Genomic DNA, 12,426 nt, shown 5'->3' with positions numbered 1-12,426 from the left:
TGATCGTCAGCTGATGTCTATCCTTTCTCGCCCATATATGTTCACTCCTTGGCTGCTCCTGTGATGAATAATATAGCTGAAATGGCTAGTTTTACTAAAGGACACAAATTGTTTAATCCATTGAACCTACCACATATCAGACCACAAACATACAGTCATGGCCGTAAATGTTGGCACCTCTGAAATATTTCAAGAAAATAAAGTATTTCTCACAGAGAAGGATTTCGGTAACACGTGTTTATTCCCATTGTGTGTATTGGAACTAAACCAAAAAAGAGAGGAAAAAAAGCAAATTAGACATAATGTCACACCAAACTCCAAAAATGGGCTGGACAAAATTATTAGCACCCTTAACTTAATATTTGGTTGCACACCCTTTGGTAAAAAAGAACTGAAATCAGTGGCTTCCTATAACCATCAATAAGTTTCTTACACCTCTCAGCAGGAATGTTGGACCACTCTTCCTTTGCAAACCTCTCCAGGTCTCTCTTATTGGAAGGGCGCCTTTTCCCAACAGCAATTTTAAGTTCTCTCCACAGGTGTTCAATGGGATTTAGATCTGGACTCATTGCTGGCAACTTTATAACTCTCCAGCGCTTTGTTGCCATCCATTTTTGGGTGCTTTTTGATGTATATTTGGGGGTCATTGTCCTGCTGGAAGACCCAAGATCTCTGAAGCAAACCCAGCTTTCTGACACTGGGCTTTACAGTGCGACCCAAAATCCATTGGTAATCTTCAAATTTCATGATGCCTTGCACACATTCCAGGCACCCAGTGCCAGAGGCAACAAAACAACCCCAAAACATCATTGAACCTCCACCATATTTCACTGTAAGTACTGTGTTCTTTTCTTTGTAGGCCTCATTCCGTTTTGGTAAACATTAGAATCATGTGCTTTACCAAAAAGCTCTATCTTGGTCTCATCTGTTCACCAGACGTTTTCCCAGAAGGATTTTGGCTTACTCAAGTTCATTTTGGCAAAATGTAGTCCTGCTTTATGTCTCTGTGTCAGCAGTGGGGTCCTTATGGGTCTCCTGCCATAGCGTTTCATTTCATTTAAATGTGGATAGATAGTTCGCGCTGACACTGATGCTCCCTGAGCCTGCAGGACAGCTTGAATATCTTTGGAACTTGTTTGGGGCTGCTTATCCACCATCCAGATTATCCTGCGTTGACATCTTTCATCAATTTTTCTCTTCCATCAACACCCAGGGAGATTAGCTACAGTGCCATGGATTGCAAACTTCTTGATAATGTTGCACACTGGACAAAGGCAAATCTAGATCTCTGGAGATGGACTTGTAACCTTGGGATTGTTGATATTTTTCCACAATTTTGTTTCTCAAGTCCTCAGACTGTTCTCTTCTCCTCTTTCTGTTGTCCATGCTTAGAGTAGCACACACAGACACACAATGCAAAGACTAAGTGAACTTCTCTCTTTATCTGCTTTCGGGTGTGATTTTTATATTGCCCACACGAGTTTAAAGGAGCATCACATGCTTGAAACAATCTTATTTTTCCACAATTTTGAAAGGGTGCCAATAATTTTGTCCAGCCCATTTTTGAAAATTTGGTGTGACATTATGTCCAATTTGATTTTTTTCCTCCCTTTTTGGTTTAGTTCCAATACACACAAAGGGAATAAACATGTGTATAGCAAAATATGTGTTACTGCAATCCTTTTCTGTGAGAAATACTTCATTTTCTAGAAAAATTTCAGGGGTGCCAACATTTACGGGCATTACTGTGCCACAAATAGGGTTTGGATCACTTACCATTGGCTACCATAAAAAGGTAACTTTTTTTTTTTTTTTTTTTTTTTTTAAAGCATTCTGTGGCCACAGTTTCTACTGCTTCTTGGCTAAGCTGTGGCTGCACCTAAATGCTCCTACATCACAATAATAGCATTAAAAAAATCTGTCACCAGTGTCACCTGCACTAACCTGTCAGTACCGACAGGTAGTGCAGGTGACACTGATGACAAAAGTACTTACCTTGTCCCGTTCTGTGCAGGGGATCTCCGGTAATCTTGTCCATTAACTTCAGCTTCGAGCACCCGGCTTAGGGGCACGGACAGAGCTTAGTGACCTCCCCCGTTCTCTAGCAGCGGGACCCAGCAGAGAGCAGCAGCAGTGACGTCACTAAGCTCCGCCCATGTCCCAAGCTGGGTGCCCTGAGCTGAAGCTAACTGACCAGATTACCGGAGATCCCCCTGCACAGAACAGGACAAGGTAAGTACCATTGTCATCAGTGTCATCTGCACTACCTGTTGGTGCTGACAGGTTTGTGCAGGTGGCACTGGTGACAGATTTTCTTAAGAGTTCACTTGGGCAGACTACGAACTGACTTGTGGCAAAGGTGGCATCTCATCACACTTAAAGATAAGCTCTTCTCTTCTACACCTGTACCACCAATGTTTTTCAATTGAGAGGTTTGTGCTTTATTTTATGTACTTGTTTGCAATGTTTGTTTCGAGGAAATATGAACTGACTCAGCTTCATGTTACACCTGAACAAAGCAAAGCCCATCATTAACCGGTTGCCGTCTGAGGACAAGCCAGCTCGTCGTGAGACGGCACCCAGTGTATGGCCCCCAGGTGATTCCTGTAGCTGAGGGCCGGCATTAAAAAGCTGACATGTGGCGATCATTGCGGCCGGCTATAAACCCTTTAGATCGCTGTCAAAGTGCTGGGGGTTGGGTGAGGGGATCCACTTCTGAGGTAGCCAGAGGGCTTACCTCTCCTACTGCGCCAGTCCTGGCTCTGTGATTGATAAAGCCTGGCAGGACCAGGCTTTATCAATCGAGTGCAGAGCACATAGATCAATATAGTTCTATGCAGGGGTGGGGAAATAAAAAATAATAATAAAAACTACTTGTCCAAGGGACTAAAGCGGAACACAATCTACTTGTCCCTCAAGAAAATCCACTTGTCCTGATAGATAAAATAATTTCAACCAAAATAGTACAAAAATAGGGTCTTTATTAGTTTCTGCACTTTCATTTTTCCTCCTCGTCCTAGAATAGCCATAACTCTTATTTTTCCATCTACAGACCCATATGAGGCTTGTTTTTTTTCGAGGAAGTATACTTTGTAATGACACCTTTCATTTTTCCATACCTTATGCTCTGAAACAAACAAAAAAAAGTTTGTGATGTGAAATAAAAAAAATGCAAATTTTGAGGTTTTCTCTTTTTCCGTCATTCACCTTGTGGTCAAACTTACATATTATTTTGATACTTTACGTCGCTCTGATTACACAAATACCAAATTTTATTTTCCGTCACGTTTTAATAATAATAATTATTTTTTTTTTTACTTTTTAATGAAAAAAAGAAAATCCCTGACCCCTAGAATTTTATTTTTCGGTATACTGGGCTGGATGAGGGCTATTTTTTTGGGCTGTAATGTGCGGTTTGTATCGGTTCCATTTTGGCATTGATCAGACTTTTGGAACCCTTTTTTACTTCATTTTTTCTGGGATATGATGTTATAAACATTAATAAGTAATTCTGTGATTTGGTATTTTTTTTTACGTTAATGCCATTTACAGTAAGGGATATAAAATGTTATTTTTTAATAGTTCAGTCAATTATGCATGCGGCAATACCAAATATGTTTATTTTTATTATGTTTACATATTTTTATATGGAAAAGGGGGTTGATATTAACTTTTAGGATACGTTAGGATTCCGCCATGGAAAATCTGCTGCAGACAGCTGAGAAGAGCCTGCCCCCTTTCAAATATGCAGCTGGAAACCTGCAAACAAATTCGCCCGTGTGAACGTACCTCTACTATGGAAGGGGTTAATGGGTGTTTTTAAACGTTATTAAACGTTATTACACTTTTTTCTTTTAGGAGGAATCATTTAGATTCCTCATACAGATAAATGCAGTTCTGTTGAACTCTATTTATCTGTGTTCATTTGGTTGAGCCTGCTCAAGGCAGGCTCAATCAAATGCAGATCTATTGGGGCAGCCATGGATGCAGAGGTAAGCTCTCCGGCTACCTCCACAGGGGATCACGCCCCCCCCCAAGCCCCCCCCCCCCCCCCTTGTCCGGGCCAATTTTCACTTTTACGCTCTGATTTTTTCCTCCTCCCCTATAATAGCCATAACTACCTACTATAAGGATACCTTTTAATTTTTCAATAACATATTCTCCGAACCAAAAAAAAAAAAAAAATATATATATATATATATATATATATATATATATATATATATATATATAAAATTATGGAAGTGAAATTGAAATAGTAAAAGGTAATTTAGCAGATTTGGTGGTTTTTCTTTTCTGCGCCATTTACCTTGTGGTTGAGGTAACATGTTGCTTTTATACTTTAGGCCAACCTAATTACAGCAATACCAGATTTGTATCGTTTACGTCATGTTTGACTAATTCTGGACTTTTTCAATTTTTTTTTTAATTGCCATTTTTTAACCCCTGTAGCTTTATTTTTTTTCCGCATACCAGGCTGTATGAGGGCTCATTTTTTTTAATCGCTTTTTAATCTGTTTTTTGTATCGGTACCATTTTGGTATTGATCTGACTTTTTAATCGCTTTTTAACTTTTTTTTCTGGGATATTATAAAATTTACAAATCTGTGGTTTGGTATTTTTTTACATTTACTGTACGGGATACATAATGTTATATTTTAATAGGTTGTACAATTACGCACGAAGCGATACTAAATGTTTATTTTTATTATGTTTGCATGTTTTCATATAGGAAAAGGGGGTGATTTGAACATTTAACATGGAAGGGGTTAATGCAGCGGTCTTCAAACTGTGGCCCTCCAGATGTTGCAAAACTACAACTCCCAGCATGCCCGGACAGCCAGCGGCTGTCCTGGCATGCTGGGAATTGTAGTTTTGTAACATCTGGAGGGCCACAGTTTGAAGACCACTGGGTTAATGTGTGTCTTTCAAACTTTTATTAAAACTTATTATTTTTTTTTTAACACTTTATTACACTTATATGAGGAATCATTAGATTCCTCAGACAGATGAATAGATTCTATTGAACTCTATTAATCTGTGTGCTCTGTGATCCATTGATAGAGCCTGGTCCAGCCAGGATCTATCAATGACATAGTGGGACAGCAGAGAACAGAGGTAAGCCCTCCGGCTACCTCTATAGTGGATCGCCCCCCAGCGATCGCACTGCCGGGGGGCGATCCACCCCACTAGCCCACCAGGGAGCATTCACATATCCCTTTAGACAATGCTGACAGCGGCGATCTAAAGGGTTAATAGCGAGCCGCAGCGATCGCCGCATGCTGGCTATTAGCGGTGGCCCCCAGTTACTGAGAACAGCCGGGGGCTGCAGAGTAGGGAGCAGGGCAGGAATCCCGAGCCCACTCCATACATACTGCAGAGCGCCGCATGCATCTCCCCGTGCAGATGCGCCTCCTCCCATCAGCTCTCCGAAGCTACAGCTGGGGGGAGTGAAGGCAGAGGACGCAGGTCTGCACGGGGAGCAAGAAGCCACGCCCCCTCATCTCCCCCCGCACGTCTGCAGAGCAGGGGAGAGAAGACAAATACACAGCTTCTCATCTGCCCTGCTCTGCTTCGGAGCACACCGGTTTTTACAGCCGGGGGCTGCAGAGTATGGAGCAGGCAGGAGTCGGCAGCCCGCTCCATACAGGCTGCAGAGGTCCACAGCGCTTGTCAGGCCCGGCCCTGCTTGCCCGAAGCCGGGCTAAGGGCCGGACAAAGTCACCTGCCCGGTGCCCAAAACTGCTAGTCTCGGGCGATAGGAATTCCACATCTCCGCTATACATCTACTTTTATGAGATACAGTTTATGTACCATGACAAAACTGGTTGGCAGTTCCTAAAATAGATGCCTTTTAAGAGACTGCTAAAAGATAGATTTTTGAAATATGGTTGTACTTGAAACATTTACAGAGGAACGTTTTCATCCTAATGACAAGAACCACAAGAAAAGCATGTTACACAATATACATTCAATATACGTTCCCTGCCATTAAGTCCACAGTGAGATGAACTATACAGGTTTTTCCCTTCACCTTTAATATCGATACAGTAGAGTCCACCTTGATTATCAGAAGAATTAATGAAGATGATAGTCGGGTTCCTGGTAAAAGGTGTCCGTTGATCTGTATCAGATTTTGACCGCTGTTTTTACATAGAAGCTTGTAACCCTCTCTGAAGCTCTCAAGATTGAACTACTCTTTCTTGCCGTTGCCTTGGTTACAATCCAGATATCCACTTAAATCTTTTTTTTTACAGTAATTGGTTACCTATCTCTTCCTAAAAGTGGAGGAAGGGTTATTACTTGTAATGCAATGCTTTACAACCCACCTAATCCCTTACTAAAATGCTTCTTTCTGGCTCGTCTCATCCCTTCACATACTAGTTATTTGCTGCTTTTCAGCAATTGAAAGCTCATTGATATCAGGGGGCTCAATGTGTTATTATGAAACAATTACATAGCAGAAGTATTGTGGTAACTAGAGGGGAGGATGTCCTGTAGGATGTAATTAAAAGTTACCATAAAAATATTTGTCTGCACGTTTTCATTGTGTAACCTTCAATTCTAGCCTGTCAATCACTAGCAGAGACTGCTGGCTGTAAAATACAGTATGTGAGAAAGATGGAGTACAGTGAGGCAGATTTATCAATGTAATAAGAGGAAACACTATCCTCAAGTCTGGTCTTGAATAGTACACTAATATTGTGTGTTTAGATAGTATGATTGATATTAGTGATAGTGAATCAGTCAGATAGAGGATTAAAATGAAAAAACATTAAAAAACTTAAAATATAATACAATATTACATAGGGCCGGGCGGTATACCGGTTCATACCGAATATTTTTGTGCTGAACCATATGAATTTTAACCCATACCGCAATACTGATTTGGCCCCTCCCCCTCAGGAATGAATGAATTATCAGCCTAGCGCTGCGCTGTCCCCACATCTGGGAACTAATCATATGTGACCTGCGAGCACTGTTCTACCCCCCCCCCCAATTAATTATCAGCCCAGCGCTACTACTCATATAGGTCACCCGCAAGCGCTGCCTTCCTGGTCCTCCTATTTGTTGCGGCCGCCGGCGCTTACACTCTATACCAGTGGTCTTCAACCTCCAGAAGTTGCAAAGCTACAACTCCCAGCATGCACGGACAGCCAACGGCTGTCCGGGCAAGCTGGTAGTTGTAGTTTTACAACATCTGGAGGTCCGCAGATTGCAAACCACTGCTCTATACTGTATCCCTATGCCCGGGCTGCAAAAGGTAAACAGAATAAACTTAAACTAACTTTCCCCGTCGGTCCGGACTTGTTTCCCAGGGAATGGAACATCGGACAGCCGTCAGCCTATCACCGGCCGCAGCGATCTTCCGCCTCGGCCGGTGATAGGTTGAGCCCACTGTCATGTAAGAAGCCGGCTTCTTGCATGACAGTGGGCTCAGCCTATCACCGGCCGAGGCGGAACATCACTACGGCCAGTGATAGGCTGACAGCTGCCATCGTACCTTTTGCAGCCCGGGCATAGGGATACCGCACAGTATAGAGAGTGTCCGCGCCGGCGGCCGCAACAAACAGGAGGACAAGGAGAGCAGCGCTTGCGGGTGACGTGAGTAGTACCCCGATGGGGACAGTGCAGCGCTGGGCTGATAATTAATTTTGGGGGAAGGGGGGTTGGTGGTGGGGAATACAGTTATATATTTGGCCATACCGCCCAGCCCTAATATTACGATGAGTGTCGACTGCAGGGCTCTTGCAGATGCACTCATAAGATGAATGGTAAAAATATTAGTACAAGAAAAATGTTCAAGATATAAATTGACTGTTTTGAATAGTTTCTAGTACTTGGTGGCATCCATATGCAGCTACTGTAAAAGTTGCATATGATATTTATAGTCAAATATTATTGTTTATGGTCCATAACCCAATGGTATAGTACAAAGTGGAAGGTAAAGTATTGATTATGTCCAAATAGTCAGGTTATCTTCTATGAAGACTTGTTAGTTGCTGGATACTATGTATCTCTATGAGGTAACAGTACATTAGGACTGGATACACTGAAGCACAGCGAGATCTCCCCAGTCCAGACGGGGTCCCACGGTGCTCTCACACTTACCCGTTATGGCTGGCAGCACGGCGCCTAGTCAATTTATTTGTAGTTACATATACCCTGAATTAAATAGGAGAACCTTTCTCAATGTAATTATAATTTTCCAGAAAAATTGCAGAGTTCCAGAAAAATTTAACATTTAATTGTTTTGGTGCAATCGTGGTGTGTCTCCATTCTAGGAGCACTTCTAATTCTTCCCGCAGTTCCTCCTTCTTTTCTATTACCGTATATACTTGAGTATAAGCCAAGTTTTTCAGCATGATTTTTCGTGCTGAAACCCCCCCCCCCCCCCGGGTTATACTGAAGTGAACTCTCTGCCCTCAGTAGTCTTCAACCTGCGGACCTCCAGATGTTTCAAAACTACAGCTCCCAGCATGCCCAGACAGACATCATCATGCTGAGAGTTGTAGTTTTGAAACATCTGGAGGTCCGCAGGTTGAAGACCACTGCGGTTTTCGTCATCATCCAGACGATGTCAGGCGGTGATGATGAAGGGGGGATGATGACAGGGTAATGATGAAGGGGGGGATGATGACAGGCGGTGATGATGAAGGGCTGTGTGGGATGATGACGGGGATGATGACAGGCAGTGATGATGAAGGGGGGGTGTGGGATGATGACATTGGGATGATGACAGGCGGTGATGATGAAGGGGGGATGATGACAGGCAGTGATGATGAAGGGGGGGTGTGGGATGATGACATTGGGATGATGACAGGCGGTGATGATGAAGGGGGATGATGAAGGGGGGATGATGACAGGCAGTGATGATGAAGGGGGGGTGTGGGATGATGACATTGGGATGATGACAGGCGGTGATGATGAAGGGGGGATGATGACAGGCAGTGATGATGAAGGGGGGGTGTGGGATGATGACATTGGGATGATGACATTGGGATGATGACAGGGGGATGATGACAGGCGGTGATGATGAAGGGGGGATGATGACAGGCAATGATGATGAAGGGGGGGTGTGGGATGATGACATTGGGATGATGACATTGGGATGATGACATTGGGATGATGACATTGGGATGATGACATTGGGATGATGACATTGGGATGATGACATTGGGATGATGACAGGGGGATGATGACAGGCGGTGATGATGAAGGGGGATGATGACAGGCGGTGATGATGAAGGGGGGATGATGACAGAACTGCTTTGTATTGAAGAACTGCTCGTGTGCTGTCACGTCACTTACAGCCTAGAGAGTAATCACATTCAGACATAGTTATTTCACTAAATTTCTCTCTGGACTGTGAGTACATCAGAGCAAAAGGGCAAATCTTCAATACTAGGCAGGTATGTTACGATCCCAGACAGGACTTAATCTAGGGTCTCTAGTAGAGTCCTATTAGGATAATGGGGTACCCTAAAACAGATGTGACTAAACAATATACAATTATGAGTCCAGTATAGAAGTTAGCTAATATGGCACACCACTCTCCATACTTGTCCTTTTCAGTCTCTTTGCTTCTGGCTCTCTCCAATTACTTCCCCTCCATCTCCTTCCGTGTCCCTTACCTCTCCATAGACTTGTATGATGAGCATGCAACTTATCCCTCACTGAGCCGCCAGCCCATCTCTGAAACATTGCAACATTTCTTACATCCAGTAGTACTATAGATTCATGCAAAGTTTGTTGAATTAACAGTGAAATATTTAAATCCCTAACACCTAATCCCCAACAGAACGTCTCATAGATCCTAGATCTGTTGATAAATGAAGTGGGAGACTTACTGGGTGGCAGTAATATTAAATTCCCCCAGTGTTCTAGATTTAGTTGCTTATGTCTTATAAATTCTATTACATTTATTCTTGTGCATAGGTTTTCACAAAAGCCTCTCATTTTCAATATATCCTCCATTACAACCTCTGTTCCAATATACATTTAGTTGGTTGTATAGAAGCTATTTCTTTACACAAGCCCAAAATGGATGTTCTAACTAGTAATTGTGTCAACAAACCAGGCCGGGAGATTATAGACCTTCTAGTATACCCTTCCCCAGAATTATATAGTCAGCACAGAAATAACGTCTACACACAATTGCTCAGGCCACATAGCATTGACCACAAAATAAAACACATTCTACTCCAATTTACTCTACTTAGGTCTGAGCAGCAATGTATATGTAGCTTTCTCTTTATATGTCCTATTATACCAACATAAGAGATTTATTTTATTAGGCCTATGAGACAGACATGGTGTCAGACTATGGCAGAAATACATATACGGTCATGGCTTTTACACTGTTAGGCACTGGATTTTCATTACTCAGGTAGTAGAGGCGGATGGTAGGTACAAACTACTACTCATATTGTGTAGCAGAAAGATAACCATTGAATTTCCAGAAGTTATTAAAAGCTAAACAGTGTATTTACTTGGTAAGGCAATATTTATTTTCTATAAAGTGATCTCGGTCTGGTGTATAATTTAGATGTCAGTATAAATCAATACGCAGAGTAAATGTCAAGTTTAGGTCGAACCACATTCGCAGGTATTTAAAACCAGATCACTTACTAATCTATCTCCAGTAAATCGCTGTGATGTGTATTTTGGAAGTTTTAAATGTTGAGCTTACATTTTAAATACCATGGAAACTCTTTGTGGGAAAAATTCAGCTAGGCAGCTCTGCTTCTCTACCAGCAATACTACCTTTAAAGAGCTGAAATAGAATGTTGGTGAAATAATTCCCAATATTTGCGACAGCAAAGATTAATTCTTTTAATGTAACCAGGCCACCCGGGACTCCCTGTCCGCTGCTATCATGGATGAATAGTGAACCTTCGGCAGAATCATGTGAACCTACCTTTGTAGAGATGCCTGAACCATCTGCAGACACTGAAGGATCTACTGCACTGGCTCCAGATCTCCCTTCAGAGAGGTATACGGAGACATGTAATGCTGCTTATTACTTTCTTGTTTTTAGCGGCTAACAGAGGATAATCCTTGCAATTGTTCACAGCCTCATTTATGAGAGGCTGATTGTCCTGTATGTTAAGGCTTGTCTTATTTTGTAATTGACTACAGTAATATGGCATTTACATTACATTTTCATTGCTGGTTTCCATAATACAATGTCATACAATGGGATGTTTATGCATTTCTATAACCTTAGTCTATAAATAAACCATATTACATGTTTTTAAATCTGAATAAGTAGATTTTTTACCTTGATTATGCTATGTTTGGGGGTTATTTTGCTTTCTAACTACTTAAATGAAACCTGTCATTACTTTCATGCTGCCTTAATCTTGAGTTTGAGTGATCCTTGGTGGCATCTTCTCACCAGCCTTCGTTGATAGATCTCTTGTTATATCCAAACAGGATCTATCAACCAAGGCTGGTGGGGCAGGAAGAAGCCACCGGAGATCACCCTATGATTAAGGCAGCATGAAAATATCAGGTTCCCTTTAAATTGTCCAAGTATCAGCTGGTTGCCTTTAAACCAGATCATGGTTTAGGGCTAACTTACTGTCACGTGACTTAACAGGTTAGTTCTAATTGTTATACGCTGCTGCCCTGTAGTTATAATAGCAAAGATTTTAAAGTGGACCTTTAACCTCCCCAAACAATAAGGCCTTTTAAAAAACCCTGAAATTGTAGGGTGCCCTGAGTTTAGGGGTTTTCTTATTTTTGTAATGACCGATTAAAAAGAATTCTGTAATATAACCCCCATCATCCCGTACAGTTGCAGGATGGTATGAGATGACATACATCTCATAACATCCTTCTGCCTGAGATCACATAGCTGGTAGTGTTCTCATTATAACAATCTCTCCCCAAACCCCCCAAGTTGTTCCTGTTTCATTTCATGTTTTATCCACCTAATTTCTACTAATGTTTCTGTTGTAGCATGTCTGGAAGAAAGGCAAAAGCTGTATATCCATGTGAAGCCGAACACAACTCAGAGTTATCATTTGAAATAGGGGAAATTTTTGAAGATGGTAAGTTATCCTATACTTTGTAAGTTTTAGGATTGTGTACCCCAAAAGATCAAACAGCTGTCCAGTGAGTTCAGCATTGTGACAGCTTTTGCTGGTGAATGGAATCGTGCCCAGTAAGTTCCCATTTATGGTGACAGACAGACAGATGTTTAACATTTGGCTGTGCAGTGGTTTTGCTGCTCTTAGAAAAGCAGAGCTCTGACCACTACAAAGCAACTTTATAATGTTGACATTCACATTAAAGGGGTATTCTAGTGGAAAAAAAATGTTTTCCTATCAACTGGCTCCAGAAAGTTAAACATATTTGTAAATTACTTCTATTAACAAAAACTTAATCCTACCAGTACTTATCAGCTGCTGACATTGA

The 12,426-nt window shown here is 41.8% G+C and overlaps 1 protein-coding gene across 4 annotated transcripts in view; it reads left to right on the top strand.

Moving 5' to 3' along the window:
* Positions 1-12,426, top strand: part of ARHGAP10 (Rho GTPase activating protein 10) — a 280,920-nt gene that overhangs the window by 250,854 nt on the left and 17,640 nt on the right. For all 4 annotated transcript variants that reach the window (XM_056562829.1, XM_056562830.1, XM_056562831.1 and 1 more), the window contains 2 exons: positions 10,850-10,996; positions 11,968-12,059. In XM_056562829.1, the coding sequence (XP_056418804.1) occupies positions 10,850-10,996; positions 11,968-12,059 (239 nt within the window). The remainder of the gene's footprint in view (positions 1-10,849; positions 10,997-11,967; positions 12,060-12,426) is intronic.

Source organism: Hyla sarda, chromosome 1 (genome assembly GCF_029499605.1).
Source record: "Hyla sarda isolate aHylSar1 chromosome 1, aHylSar1.hap1, whole genome shotgun sequence".
In the NCBI taxonomy this organism is placed as follows: Eukaryota; Metazoa; Chordata; class Amphibia; order Anura; family Hylidae; genus Hyla; species Hyla sarda.
This window is presented reverse-complemented; position numbering and strand designations above follow the sequence as displayed.